A 13523-nucleotide genomic window follows, 5' to 3' on the forward strand; every position below is an offset into this window, starting at 1 on the left:
AAATATTTTTTTAATGTTTGTTTTGTTTATTTATTTATTTATTCATTTATTTGAGAGAGAGAGAGAGAGAGAGAGAGAGTGTGTGTGTGTGTGTGTGTGTGTGTGTGTGTGTGTGTGTGAACTGAGGAGGGGAGGAGAGAGAGGGAGACAGAATCCCAAGCTGGCTCTGAGATGTCAGTGCAGAGCCCCACGTGGGGCTCAATGTCATGAACTGTGAGATCCTGACTGGAGCCCAATTCAGTTGCTCAACCTCCTGAGCCACCAGGACGCCCCTGCCACTTCTCTTTAAATTTAAAATTTTATTCCCCCATCCTTACATTTCCATTCCTTTTTCCATGCTTTATTTTTCTTCATAGTACGTATCCTCTTATAAAATACCATTTATTGATGTTTCTTTTTTATTGTCTTTCTCTTCTAGCAGAATGTAAGCCTCTCCAGGGCAGGACTTTTCATGTGTTTTGTATGTTATTGAGTCTTCATTTCCTAGAGCAAGGGTGCTGAATGTTTATCTTCTGAATGCATTAGTGAATGAATATTACAATTACTTATGTGGGGTGGGGGAGACATTTTATCTAACTGGTAAATTCCTTGAGAGTAGAAACCATGTTTTTTTTTTTCATCTTTACATTCCAGAGCAACATGAAAAAGTGCATTAAAAAGTAGATGTACAATAAAGATGGATGGAAGGAACCATGGATGCATGGATAAATGGATGGATGGATGATGAATGGATGACAGGGTGGATAGCTGGACAGACAGAAAGATAAAAAAAATAGATGGTGATGGTTTTGTGTTGAAGGAAGGTAGATTTGAGTATCCTAAATCTGGAATGAGAGAGTTGAGGGCAGTTCCTGCCGATGTGAATAAAGGTATTGGGGGGGGGCATATTATTTTATGAGCCATCAGCTTCTCTTTGTTGTGGCCTCTGATCCATAGCTTTTGCCTTCACCCCACATCTGCATGTAATAAAGCTTAGTTATGACATCCATATGTCTCTAATGCAAACACCAGGGCATATACTTCTTAAAAGGGCTATAAAGAGCAATGGCTCGAGAAACAACCATTAGGAGCGTGGGTTTTTTATTATTTTAAAGGACATTTCAACGACACTGCTGAATGTTCCCTGACCATAAGTCTGATTCCTGTTCTTTCTCTTTCTTTTCTCATCCTCTCAGGATATCAAAGCAGACTGCAATACCTGTGTGGAAATAGAGGACAGAAAGGTAAGTCAGTATTTTTCATCTTTTTGGTTCCCCAAAAAAACAAGAACTCTATGATATAAACCCAAGTGTTTAAAGGCTGGACAGTGGCTTGCAAAGGTGATTCATGTACTGATATTAGACACTTAAAGACAGTCATACTTTAAAAGATTTGTCTTTTTTTTTCTTTGCAATCTCTGTTATCTCTAATGGCTTCAATGAAGAGTACATTACATAATTAAGTATTAAAAAACTTGGTGCTGGTTTTTATTTTAGTCATATGCTTCTCATAGCTCATTTATCCTTAACTCATTTCACATTGTTGTTGAACATCATTGATGATTATAATATTACATATGAGATAAAATATAAAATATTGGACTTTCCAAGCTGTGTCCCTATATTTGGTTTTTATACACATTGAAAGAGAGGCTGCCTCAGTTTCTTTCCATCATGACACATTTACATGAGCGGCTACTTTCTATCACATAAATCTATTTATGTGAGATGTTTCTGGGGGGCAGGGAGGGGAGGTCATTTCCTACATTTTCAGAGTCACCCCAACCCCCATTCATCTTCCTGTTATACTTGGTGTGGATCCCCTCAGGAAAAACAGCTGTTAGACAATTGTTCTCCACAGTTTGTCCTTATTGACAAGAGTTCACAGATGTTTCCCTGGTAAAGCGCATCCAAGCAGATCAAATTTTGCCTTTAATGCCTTGGATCCAAAGAGGTCAAATAAGTGAATTGAGGGTACATATCTCCCAGCTACTTTTGACATCGTTCCACAATTTTGAAAGATGTTTCTCTGTGCAACTGTACCATTATTGTCGAATGCAGGTATTATGTCAAGCAGAGGTTTTCAGCCCTGATTTGGTGATAGCTCAGTCATCTGCTGATTAATAAGGTGGTTGAGCACTCCTCAAAACAAAATTTGCTTTTAAATAAAAGGCAATTACGGTGCATTATTTTAAGGAGCGTTAATCTCTTCGTGTTGAAAGGAATAATGATACGGTAGCTGAGATTCTCTCTGCCTGATCTTCAGCTCCCTTCCAGGTTTGGGTCGCTCTCGTTTGCAGACAAAGGCATTTCTACTCATATTTGCATCCCCTGTGTTGTTTGCGCATCGGCATTCTTGCGGGTGTGTGTTTTGTGAGTTGGACAAATGGAACGTAGGCTGAACATGTGTCTACAGTCTTTTCTCATCTGTTCCTACTGGTCGTACCGCCAGTGATCTGCCCCAGCCACTCTGCCCACATCACATTGAAAGCATGTCTCCTGCCCTGCTTCCTACGTTCAGGTTGTTTCTACTTCCCTTGGACTTTTTGTAGAATTCATAAGCATGTTTCTGTTGAGTATTATTTTTTTTGGTACCTTCTTTGCCAGTAGTGTTTGAAAGATACCAGGAGACCTGATGCTGTTAAAACAATATCAGCTCCATCACCAGCAAGATAAATGAGCAGCCAGGATAATCTCTGGGCAGTGAAAGCTGGCCACATAGCTCCATTCTACCTAGCCAAACTGCCACTGGTTCATACATCATGGTGATAAGGATCTCCCAAGTCTGTGGATCCGACTGGTGGGGAAAAGTCGTATGTGATCATTGTGTACATGGCTTCGCCTGTTTTCAGAAAACAGTAACACATGTGCACGCACACACACACACACACACACACACACACACATTTCTATGCTTTGTCACAGCCTGTGGGGTTGAGTCAGGCACTTTAGTTAAAGCCTCATCTCTAAACAGGTTCACCTGTTGTTTTCCAAACATGAGTGCTCATGAAGGATGATACATGAATTAACCACACCCCTTTTGCCACAGTTAATTGGTGATGACTCCTTCCATTTTGATCGTCTTATTTTCTAAGGATTTTTTATTCGCTCTGTTTGAAAGGAAAACTTTTCTTCCTCTCCAGTTCTTTTCCAGTTTATTTTTGGGCTGATTCTTACATTTGGGCATTAGCTTCTCTGGGTCGCCTAATGTGGTTGGGAGTGGGGGTGAGGTATTGGGGGAGGCTCTTTACATCAGGGTCTTGCCTCCTAATGGAAATGTCAACCCTAGCCATCCCAGAGGGGCAGTGTCCCGCCCTCCACTGAAGAGTGCCAGTCCCACCCCCGCGTACCGTGATGTGGTGCGAGGGCATGCAGGGAGACAGCGGCCGTGGCATCTGGAGTGATCTTCATCCAGTCTCTCGAATGCACTCTGGAACGTCTGTCACCCTGACGTATAATTATGAAATTTCACCATTGAAGCGATGACACTCAGTCCTGCGTGTGTGTGCGCGCCCCTCTCCATTTAATCCGAATGCTTCTGGCAAAATCAGTAATTTGATAAAGTGGAATTGAAGTGACAAGAGATGACAGAGGTGCCATAATAAGTCAGCCTGCCTCTGAAGACACAGACCCTTGGCCCGGGTGGGTTTTTACGAATCGCTGAGTGCTCTGAAGGGAAACCAGCAGTGATATCTTTAAAGCTCCATTTCCTTGAGTTAAGAAAGCTTAACCTGATGTTGGTAGGACTCGGTGCATGTTTAAGAACACTGTTTTTTTTTTTTTCCTTTTTTCATTTTCTTTTCACTTTTCCTTCCTGTCTGCCTCTCTTCAGTGTATACTCTATCTGTGGATGTATCTGTGTGCTTACACCTGCACATTGGTGTATGGTTGAGTACCTTCTGGATAGAAGAATTTCTGAGAACAAGATCTCACCTTTGCTGTAGAGTCTAATAGGGTCTCTCCCTCCTGCCCCCTCCAGTTGCACACCCCATCCTATTTGGTAGGGACGTTCACCTTGAGCTGAATCATTTTTGAACTGATTGAATCCCAGACCAGGTATAATGATGGGAGATAAATGCTGAATTGCAAGGGATAGAGCCCTCATCCTAATGAAGAGAAGTAACTTTGCTCTTCGGGTCTGCACGCAGGCTGGTTCCACCTGACAGCATTGACCCAATGAGAGAATCGTTTTTCTCTCCTGTGTGTCTATTTTTCTCTATCCCAGATGCATATGTTCCATCGGCAGACATTGGCAAGGAGAACCCTGCCTGGTTGTGTGTGGAGAGATTCACAGTGTGTACTTGGGTGTGCCTCCTGTTTTACATTTCCCTTTTTCTTGCAAGCTCACCAATTAGCAGAGCCCCTGTGAATAGACCTGCATGTAGATGGCTTTCTGGCCATTTCTTAGCATCACCCAGAAGGCTGTCACAGGGAGCTCTCAAGGGCTGGCAGCATTTTTCACCCTTAAGTGGGAAGCAGAGCTCAGATTGTTTCCTCCCACAGGTGAATGCCACAGAGCTAATGCAGATTTAGCAAAGGTGACACAAGGTAACCCATCACTCGGAGCGGCCGTCTGGCCTTGCAAAACCGTGTGCGTTTGACATTTACAGTACCCGTGTTGCTGGTGGGGAGCTGAGGCATTTAAATTCATTTTTATTTGTGGTGTGAAATCCATCTGAATTTCAGTACTATTATGAAGACCGTGATTCAGGTGACGGCAGAAGAGGTGGATGGATCAGCTGGGGGTAGAATCTGTCAGGAGGAGATGAGAGCCCATTTGTCAAAGGCTATAAACACAGACAGGGCTTCCTCTCCTCACTTATCGCCTGGGCTGGCGCAGCTAAACAGTTTCAGATCTGCGATGAAATTGCATGGAAGGAAGTTTGAGCTGTTTTCAAAGTTAGAGCGACTTTCAGATTGGATCCAGTTGGAGCTGTGATAGGGATTCATAGTAGATGCCGTCTACCTGGCTTAACCCTGAGCTTTCGGACTTTTCCCTTTTACGATACTTACCCTGGATCAAGACTCCTAAGTGCCTCCAATTCTTCCTGTACCTTGTGTAGCAGGGACCGACATTACCCTCATTACACAGGTCAAAAAATGGAAGAGCTTAAGTGACTTGCTCGAGGTCAAGTGACTACAGAGGCCAGGATTTGAACTCAGAGATTCTTACTGCCGAGGCTATGCTCTTAGCTCTAACTAACGCTAGACTAATGCTAGACTCTTTTACACACACAAACATGAGAATTAAATTTGTCGGAGACTTGTGCTTTCCAACAGATGAATTTGTGCCCAGAATGGTATCTTCATCCATTGCCAACAACATAATCTGACTTTCAGTTTGGGGCAACCTTTCAGCCCTCACGTTTTTAGCCCCTTTTGTCAAAGGCTAGTAGAGACTTGCTGTAGAGACTTAACATAGCCTTGTCAGCCCCGACCCTCTCCTGAGTCATTGGCACCTGGCGGTGGGGATGCCAGGACTAATTCTGGTCTTGAGGACAAGAGAAAACAGCACCAGAAGTGTACTTTTGGCTTCTCTTTCCAATAGATGTGGTTCAGTTTTAGCTTTTGTATTTCCACCAGGGTATATGCAAGGATTAGAAATCCTGTGCTCACAACACGGGAGTAAACATAGTGTGGTAGTGAAAACCATAGGTTTTGGGGCCTGAAAGTCCTGGGTTTTAATCCCAGTACTACTTAGCGGCACTGTGACCTTGAGAAGCTATCTTACCTCGTCTCAGTCTCCGTTTGTCTGTCTGTGAATTAAAGATGATAAAATTCACTTGAAAATTTGGTTTGAGGAGTTGATGATACCATAAGGCAGTGTATAGAATGCCTGGCACAAAATAAGAGTACAGTCAACTGTATCTACTCTTACTTTTGTTTTGCTAATGTCTGCACCTACAGGCGTCACATGTCATTTATAATTAAATCTCTTTAAAAAAAGACAAGTCCCCAGAAAGTGTTATGGAGGCTCACAGAAAGGGACAATCAACGGGACCTAGTAGACTTGGGGAATATTTTACCCAAGAAAAGATGCTTGGCCTCAGTCAAGAAATAAACTCAGCCGTCTGCCGGGTCCAGGCAGGAATCCTGTTGTGGGGTAAAAGGAAGTGCTGGGGACAGCAGTGAACTCCAGAGCAGTGGCCCCATATACAGGAGCTGTGATACAGCTACCTGTTGCCATGTGGAATATATGTTTAGTTTTGCCATTTTTCTCAGCCAGTCTGGAAATATGGATTTTAATGGAAGGCTACTGATTTTTAAAACACCATGCAAGCCAAGTAAAACACATATGCAAAAAAGATTTAAGAGATGCAGAAGGCTTGAGACCTATAAGCTACATCTCAGTGGATTCGGAGGAGCACTTATGTGCATAATTCTGGAGATGGAGTCTGTTGAAGGCCCTCCTGGCAGAGGGAACCCATCAGGCAAAGACAGAGGCGTCAAAGAATGTGGCATGTTTCAGGTAGGTCCAGGCCTAGTGTGCATGTCTGAGAGGGGTGGGAGGGGAGACTGAGGCAGTGAGGGATAGAAGATTATGGAGGGTATTATTTGCCTTGCTGATGGATCAGAGCTTTGCATCAGTCGCTCCTCCCAATGGAAGGGGAGAGTAAGGGAGGGCAGGAAGCCAGAGGTGTATGGAACCAAAGAGGTGCTGGAAACTTTGTGTGACTAACTTGCCAAAGAGGAAGTCCTGAGGAAACAGGGAGAGGGGCCAGAGCACACAGATGCAGCCAGTGTCTGGCCGTGGTTAAGTGCAGGGATGCAATGACGATGAAGGCTTTGCCTAGAGCAAGGTGAGGCCAGCCAGTGCTCAGACATACTCGTGCTGGGTTTCCAGCCAGATGTCCTCTTTCTGAAGATGTGTGGTGGAAAAGGACCGCATTTTCTGGGGCCAGTATTGCTAAATACAGGAGTCAGATTTCAGATGATAAATGAAATACCTCCAAGTGGCTCACGGACATGGCATCATCTCAGTGAAGGAGTGTTGAAGTTACTCTTTTGGTTATTTTTCAGACCTCGGGATTGCACCAAGGAGGTGTAACTTGGTCAGTGTTTTGTTTCATTCATAACAAACCCCAAGGTAGCATTATTTTACTTTTGAGTTAGGCTTGCATTCTGTGTATGACAAAGGATACTGTTCTTTCCATTTACTTCAGTATACAATTTTCTTTTAAAAAATTCTATTTAAGGGGCACCTGGGTGGCTCAGTTGGTTGAGCATCTGCCTCTTGATTTTGGCTCAGGTCATGATCCCACCAGGGTCGTGGGATTGAGCCCCACATCAGGCTCCAAGCTGGGTGTGGAGCCTGCTTCAGATTCTCTCTCTCTCTCTCTCTCTCTCTCTCTCTCTCTCTCTCTCTCCCCTTCTGCCCCTCTCCCCCGCTCATGCTCTAAGTAAATCAATAGATAATAAATAAATAATTCTGCCTAAGACTGTCTTTTATAATTATAACATATTCATTAAGAACAAAACAACTGAGTGGATTTAATGAAAATCAGATGGATGTCGAAAAATTGTATATAAGGATTGCAAATAACTGGATTTTAAGGAACTGTTTTCAGACGGTGTGTTTGCAGTCAGAGGAGAGATTTGGGTTTGCATTTGGGAATTTTCCAACTTTGTAAGGAAGACTGGCTGGGGGCAAGGATGGAATCAGGAGTCCAGGCTGGAATGCAGATGAGAGGGCATGAGTCTGAGCTAGAACCACACAGGAGATGAGAGGAAGGTCTGGATTTGGGGAGAGTTCATCAGACCTATCCGTGTGGTTTGGCAAATTTGACCCCAGGTCATGGGCAGCTCCATCCAGGGACATGCCAGAGGCTGGCCGCCTTACATGTTTGCATCCATCTGGCCGCCATGAGAAGTGAAGGAGTTGATTGACATGGACAAGAAATGAATCTCCTGGATTTCAGAGGCTTAGATGGCAGTGAGGTTGAAAATGAGCACAAAGCAGTCATCAGAGTTGGTTTTCTATTCGTACTGTTCTCTTGCTGTGGGGCTAGGGGTGGAGTAGTCCTCTGGGCTCTGACAGGCAGAACAAAGACAGAGGGGAAGGTGTCCTCCTTACTCTGAGGGCCTCTCCCTGGAATGGGAAGTATTCATGGACGAGTTCCTCATTAAAGACTGAAATGAGATACTCAAGGAGGACAAGGGCAAAGATTGCAGTGAGTGCCATTTGGTGAGACTCAGGATTTGTCTGGGGATTGGATTTCTTTTCTGCTCCAAATGTTGTTTAAGGCTCATGATGTGTATGCATTACATGGGGAGATGCTCCAAGATTCCCCAAAGCAGTGGAAATGGAAATTAAAGCATCCCTGAGCAATGATATTTGAGTTGCAATTGAAGGCAGGGAGAGGGGGAGAGACTCCTGGGTGGCGTTCAAAGATGGAAGTCTGGATGAAGAAACATGGCTTGACTCAGGGACTGAACAGAGGTGTGTGGCTTGAGATGACGCAGGAAGTGAGCAAGGGCCAAGCCACCTATGGCCTTGCAAATCTGAGAGTGAGTGCTTTGTCCTGCGTCACAGAATGAAATCTGTCTTACATGGAATGTGATTTGATGGTGTGAAATAATCAGATACATGAAGACTCCCCCATTGCCTATGGTGTCTACTTGTCCACAGCTTATGCTTGACCCCTAAAACCTCCGGCAGGTCACCTCTGGCCCCACTATCTCTGGCCAAAGAGTAGGGTGGGGTCATCTAACACCAGCAAAACTATTGTCTGCTTTGCTTACCCTTTCTCTGGGCATTACATTCTTCTTCTCATGCAAATTCCTCAAGACCCTGAATCTTCTTCACACTATTAGCCATCATTCCTATCAAGCAAGGCTCTCCTTCCAGATGAGTCCACAGCCACTACCCAGCCTGTGGTTTGGCTGTGTTTGGGGCAGCATTGTAGTCTTGCTGCCACCATATCCTACCAAAGAATGGTGCCATCTAGCATTGGCAAAGCAACCCCCATTTATAGATTTGCCTTCTGCTGAGATGTTCATGAGATTTGGTGTGTATACCACAACAGACCCCATCTTATCCTGGGACATTCTGACAGAGAGCTGCACATGTAGCCCATCAAAAGCCAGACTCAACATCATTTCTACTTAGACTTGGGGACTAGCCAAAAGTAGAGAAGATAAATGCCAGGGTCTGGAATCATGTGCCCAGAACCTCAGACAGGGGATGGAAGTCAACTTTGGAGAGGACTCCCTCTCCCCCAAAATTGGTTGCTGCCAAGAAATCTTTGACATTCTTGTTCACTTCTACATGATTTATTTCAAAAAAACAATGTAATATGGTAGAAAAGAGTTTGGGGAGCAGATCTGGGTTTGAATCCTAGTTCTGCCCTTGGTTGGTAGTTAAAAGACCTTGGGAAAGCCACATTAGCTTTCTGATCCACAGTCATACCATCTATAAAATGGGGATAGATAATGCGTGCCATATAGTGTTCTTGTGGGCTGTATTAGGACATCTTCGATGGCACAAGAGAAAACCAATTTGGACCAGCTTAAAGATTAAAAAGAAAAGACAGCCTGTTAGGTCACATAACAGCAAAATTAGGCTATCTTCTGGTTTAGTTGGATTGTGGTATTTAAATACAAATGTGGTAGAAAAGAAAAGGGGATCACTAGCTACAGGCTTAAATTCTACCTGCGGAAAGAGAGGGCTTCCTTTCCAGTGATTTCGGTACAAATGCAGGGGATGATAGTCATTGGCTTAACCTGAGTCACTTAGTTATGGAAAGCAGTACTCAGCTAGTCTGTCTGCTTTCATCCACAACCGGAAGTAGGATGGGCCCCAGCTGAATGACGTAAATGGAGTATGGCAGAGTATAGTCCCCAAAGGAAACCTTGACTGATTGTTTTTCCAGAAGAGAAAATGCAGATAAGTAATAGACCTCACATGTGTTGAGCACTTACTATATATATATACTCTGTTTTTAGCACTTTATGTGCATTCTATTATTGAATCTTTATAAAGATTCTTTAAGATAGGTACAATATTTATCCCCATTTTGCAGATGAGAAAACTGAGGGAAGGAGGACTTAGCTAACAGTTAAGTAGTAAGTATAGGGTAGATTCCAACTCAGGTGGTCTGCCTTTGATTCTTAACCACTGACTATGCTACTTCTGCCAAGGATGCTACACAGGAGAAAACAAATAAATGGTCCTCACGGCCCAGCATGCTCAGTTCCTGGCACACAAGTAAATGGTTGCTCTGATTTTGAGAATTATTGTAGCAAAGTCCTCGAAGGAATAGGAATACCTTGGGCCAATCCTAAATGGAATTCTGTGATGCATCTCTCATTTAATTTCCTCTTAATCAGTCCTCCTTAAGTATTATCTTGAGGTCCTCAATGTGTCTGCTTTTTGGAATGATCAAAATGCTCAGGTTCCAGTCACTGCTTCACTTCTCTGCATGACTGAGAGTTATTTTTGTAGACAAGAGTTCCTTACTCTAGGATGGGTCTCTGCACCTGCCTTTTATATTTTATCTGCAGGTTAGCTGATGCCTTCTCTTTTACTGAACTTTGAAAATGACATGTTAGTCATCCTTTCCTCTTTCATTTATTTTAGGGAAATTTGAAGGTAGTGGTGGGCTGGGGGATGGGGGAAGGCACAGAAAAACTGGAAGAGCTTCTAAAATGGATGCGGTGTGGAGTTAAATTAGCCTCTGATGGGTCAGAAACCCAAACGACAGATGATGAGGGGTGCTGGGCACATTCAGCAGTACAGCGGGCAAAGATGCAACACATAGAGCGCAGTGAAAAGCTCTTGAGGTGGATCAGGCCATTTGCCTGAAACACCCTCCCGTCAGCCTTGATGTTGGCTTTGGGAAGCTAGTCTAAAGAATCACGGCATAACAGACTGGCTAAGAGCTTTAGCTCAGGATTCTCAAAGGCCTGGGTCTGAACCCCAGCCTGGCTACTTCCTGGTTACTTAACCTTGCAGATGCTCATGATCTCCTGTAAAATGGAGAGAAATAGAGTAGATACTTTCTGGGGGTGACTGTGGGACCCAGTGAGCTAATTATTTAGGGTACTCAGCATCCTGGATATGCAGATGATATGCCTTCAAGAAATGCAGCCTACCCTGTTGCATTCTGCCATATGCTTTTGTTGTTTTGTTGTCTTCTTTAACTGTGGTGTCATTTTCTTGGATCTCCAGTGGGATGAGAGAAGTTAAGTAAAACTGGTAGGACCAGTTAAGTACATAGCTAAGTAAATAGGAAAGATAAAACTAGATACCAGGTCCCCAGTTACCAGTCGAAGATTCTGTGTATCCTGCATGCACTTATGAATCTGATTGAGGGTGCATAGAGAGGGTTGGAAAGCCTACCTACGAGTGTAGGCCAGTGAATGGAAACAGGTTTAATTTCTGGCATTAGTTCAGATTGATTGATAGTGTCTGTACAGAGTGCTGTGTTGATGAGGAGTCTGAGCCCTGGGTTTTACAGAAAGAGTGCACGTTTGATTAGTGATGCCTGACAAGGGTGAAGGAGGGGGAGTTACAGTGTGTGTGCCAGAAAAAGGTGGTTCCTGTCACTGAAAGTTGAATCTGGCAACTGATAAGTGAAACAACCCTAAATGCTTCACATTTAAGCCCAAATATGAAGAGAAGACAGGCACTTCATGCTTCTGTTTCATTCTCTGTTTGGTCTTTACTTTTGAGCACCTGTTTTTCTTGTTATGTTACAGATTTTCAGTCCGTGAAGCCACTGGTATGTTTATAGATGGTGCGTGGCTTAAACACAATTTAATACATAAGAGCCTTATGCTAGACACATATAGCTTCACTTTTCCTAGGCCCTTGAGAAGCCTTTTCTCTTCGGTTACTTCTGGTCATAAGTTACCTGACTTCAACCTCAGGTAGGGTTATGCTTTTGAAACCTCAATTTTAAAAGTGTGATTTATCTACAAGATATCTGTCATCTCCTTGCATTATGTATTAGTTGGGGCTGACTTGCTTACATTTTAATACTATTAATTATAGCTGTTACTTTCATTTGTCATTTATTTTACTCAAAAAAAGCAAGTCTATTTTTTGTGTAGTTTTTACTGATACTTCTTTCAACTCTGAATTAAAATTCATTTAGGAAACAATTAAATGCACAGCTAGTTTTCTAGGATAGTTCTGTCATCTCTTCTCAAATAAAAAAAAAAATGCCCATCGGCTTCTTTTGTGATGAGTGGTGTGAGTGTTAATTAATTTTTTTTCCTCTTCACTTGGTGTGTTTTATTATACCACTTCTTGATATGTGATTGGGTGACTTTACGACACTTTAGATAGAAAGCATGTCCTGTCCAAATGTGATTTATGTTGTCCCAGAACTTTTGCACAGTTCAGCTGAAATTTTCTTCATGTTGATCAAGGTCAGAAAACCCAGGGATTATACCATCCATCTTAGCGGCTGGAGTGCTGAAATAATTTTTGATGGGACTTAATGCAGTAGCAACAGAATCCAAAGGTCGAGTGGGGAAAACATTCTCACACGTGCAAATTCACATATGCCCAGGCATGCACAAACATGTGCATGTGTTATATTGAATTTTTATCCCTTTAATTGGCTTATTTTTTGGTCTATTATAGGTTAGAATTTATTTATTTATTTATTTAATTTTTAAATTAAAAAAATTTTTTGTTAAGTTTATTTATTTTTGAGAGAGAGAGAGACACACAAAGCAGGAGAAGGGGAGGGGTAGTGAGAGAGGGAGACACAGAATCCGAAGCAGGCCCCGGGCTCTGAGCTGTCAGCACAGGACCCTACACGGGGCTTGACCTCACGAACAGTGAGATCATGACCTCAGCCGAAGTTAGAAGCTTAAAGGACTGAGCCATCCAGGCGCCCCTAGGTTAGAATTTATTTTTGAATAAAGTCATCAAAAATGCATTATCTTTTACTCTAGGCATTGCAGACTAAAAGCTATCAGAATCTGCAGGTCAACCAAAGGTTTTTCATATTTTTTTAACCAGAAAGTTTTCTCGGTGGATTAGAGGACAGATCATTTAATTCTTTTTTAATGTTTATTTATTTATTTTTTTTTGAGAGAGAGAGAGAGAGACAGAGTGCAAGTGGGGGAGGGGCAAAGAGAGAGGGAGACACAGAATCTGAAGCAGGCTGCAGGCTCTGAGCTGTCAGCACAGAGCCCAACGTGGAGCTCAAACTCACAAACTGGGAGATCATGACCTGAGCCGAAGTTGGATGCTTAACCAACTGAGCCACCCAGACGCCCCAGGACAGATCCTTTAGAACATAAAATATGTCGAGCTCAAAATGTTTTAGCGTTTGGTTAAGGGATACATCAGGAAGCAAATCCTGGTCATGAGACATGCAAGCAGAATGACTCAGCCAGGGAGGCTGATAGCTTTTCCCAGGCCCTTGATCCGGTCAAATAACTGATTCCTATGGTATACAGAGAATCAGGTCAAGGAAGTAATAGAACTTAAATGTATCTTTTGCATCCCCTCAAAATAGTACTATAACTTGGAATGAGGAAAAAAATACAGTTTTTAATTTGGTCTATTTAAATTGAATTTTTCGG

At 42.9% G+C, this 13523-nt stretch overlaps 1 protein-coding gene across 8 annotated transcripts in view; it reads left to right on the plus strand.

Moving 5' to 3' along the window:
• Nucleotides 1-13523, plus strand: part of RBFOX1 (RNA binding fox-1 homolog 1) — a 1462962-nt gene that overhangs the window by 537737 nt on the left and 911702 nt on the right. For all 8 annotated transcript variants that reach the window (XM_032591615.1, XM_032591614.1, XM_032591620.1 and 5 more), the window contains one exon: nucleotides 1176-1223. In XM_032591615.1, the coding sequence (XP_032447506.1) occupies nucleotides 1176-1223 (48 nt within the window). The remainder of the gene's footprint in view (nucleotides 1-1175; nucleotides 1224-13523) is intronic.

This window comes from Lynx canadensis, chromosome E3, assembly GCF_007474595.2.
Source record: "Lynx canadensis isolate LIC74 chromosome E3, mLynCan4.pri.v2, whole genome shotgun sequence".
Lineage (NCBI taxonomy): Eukaryota > Metazoa > Chordata > Mammalia > Carnivora > Felidae > Lynx > Lynx canadensis.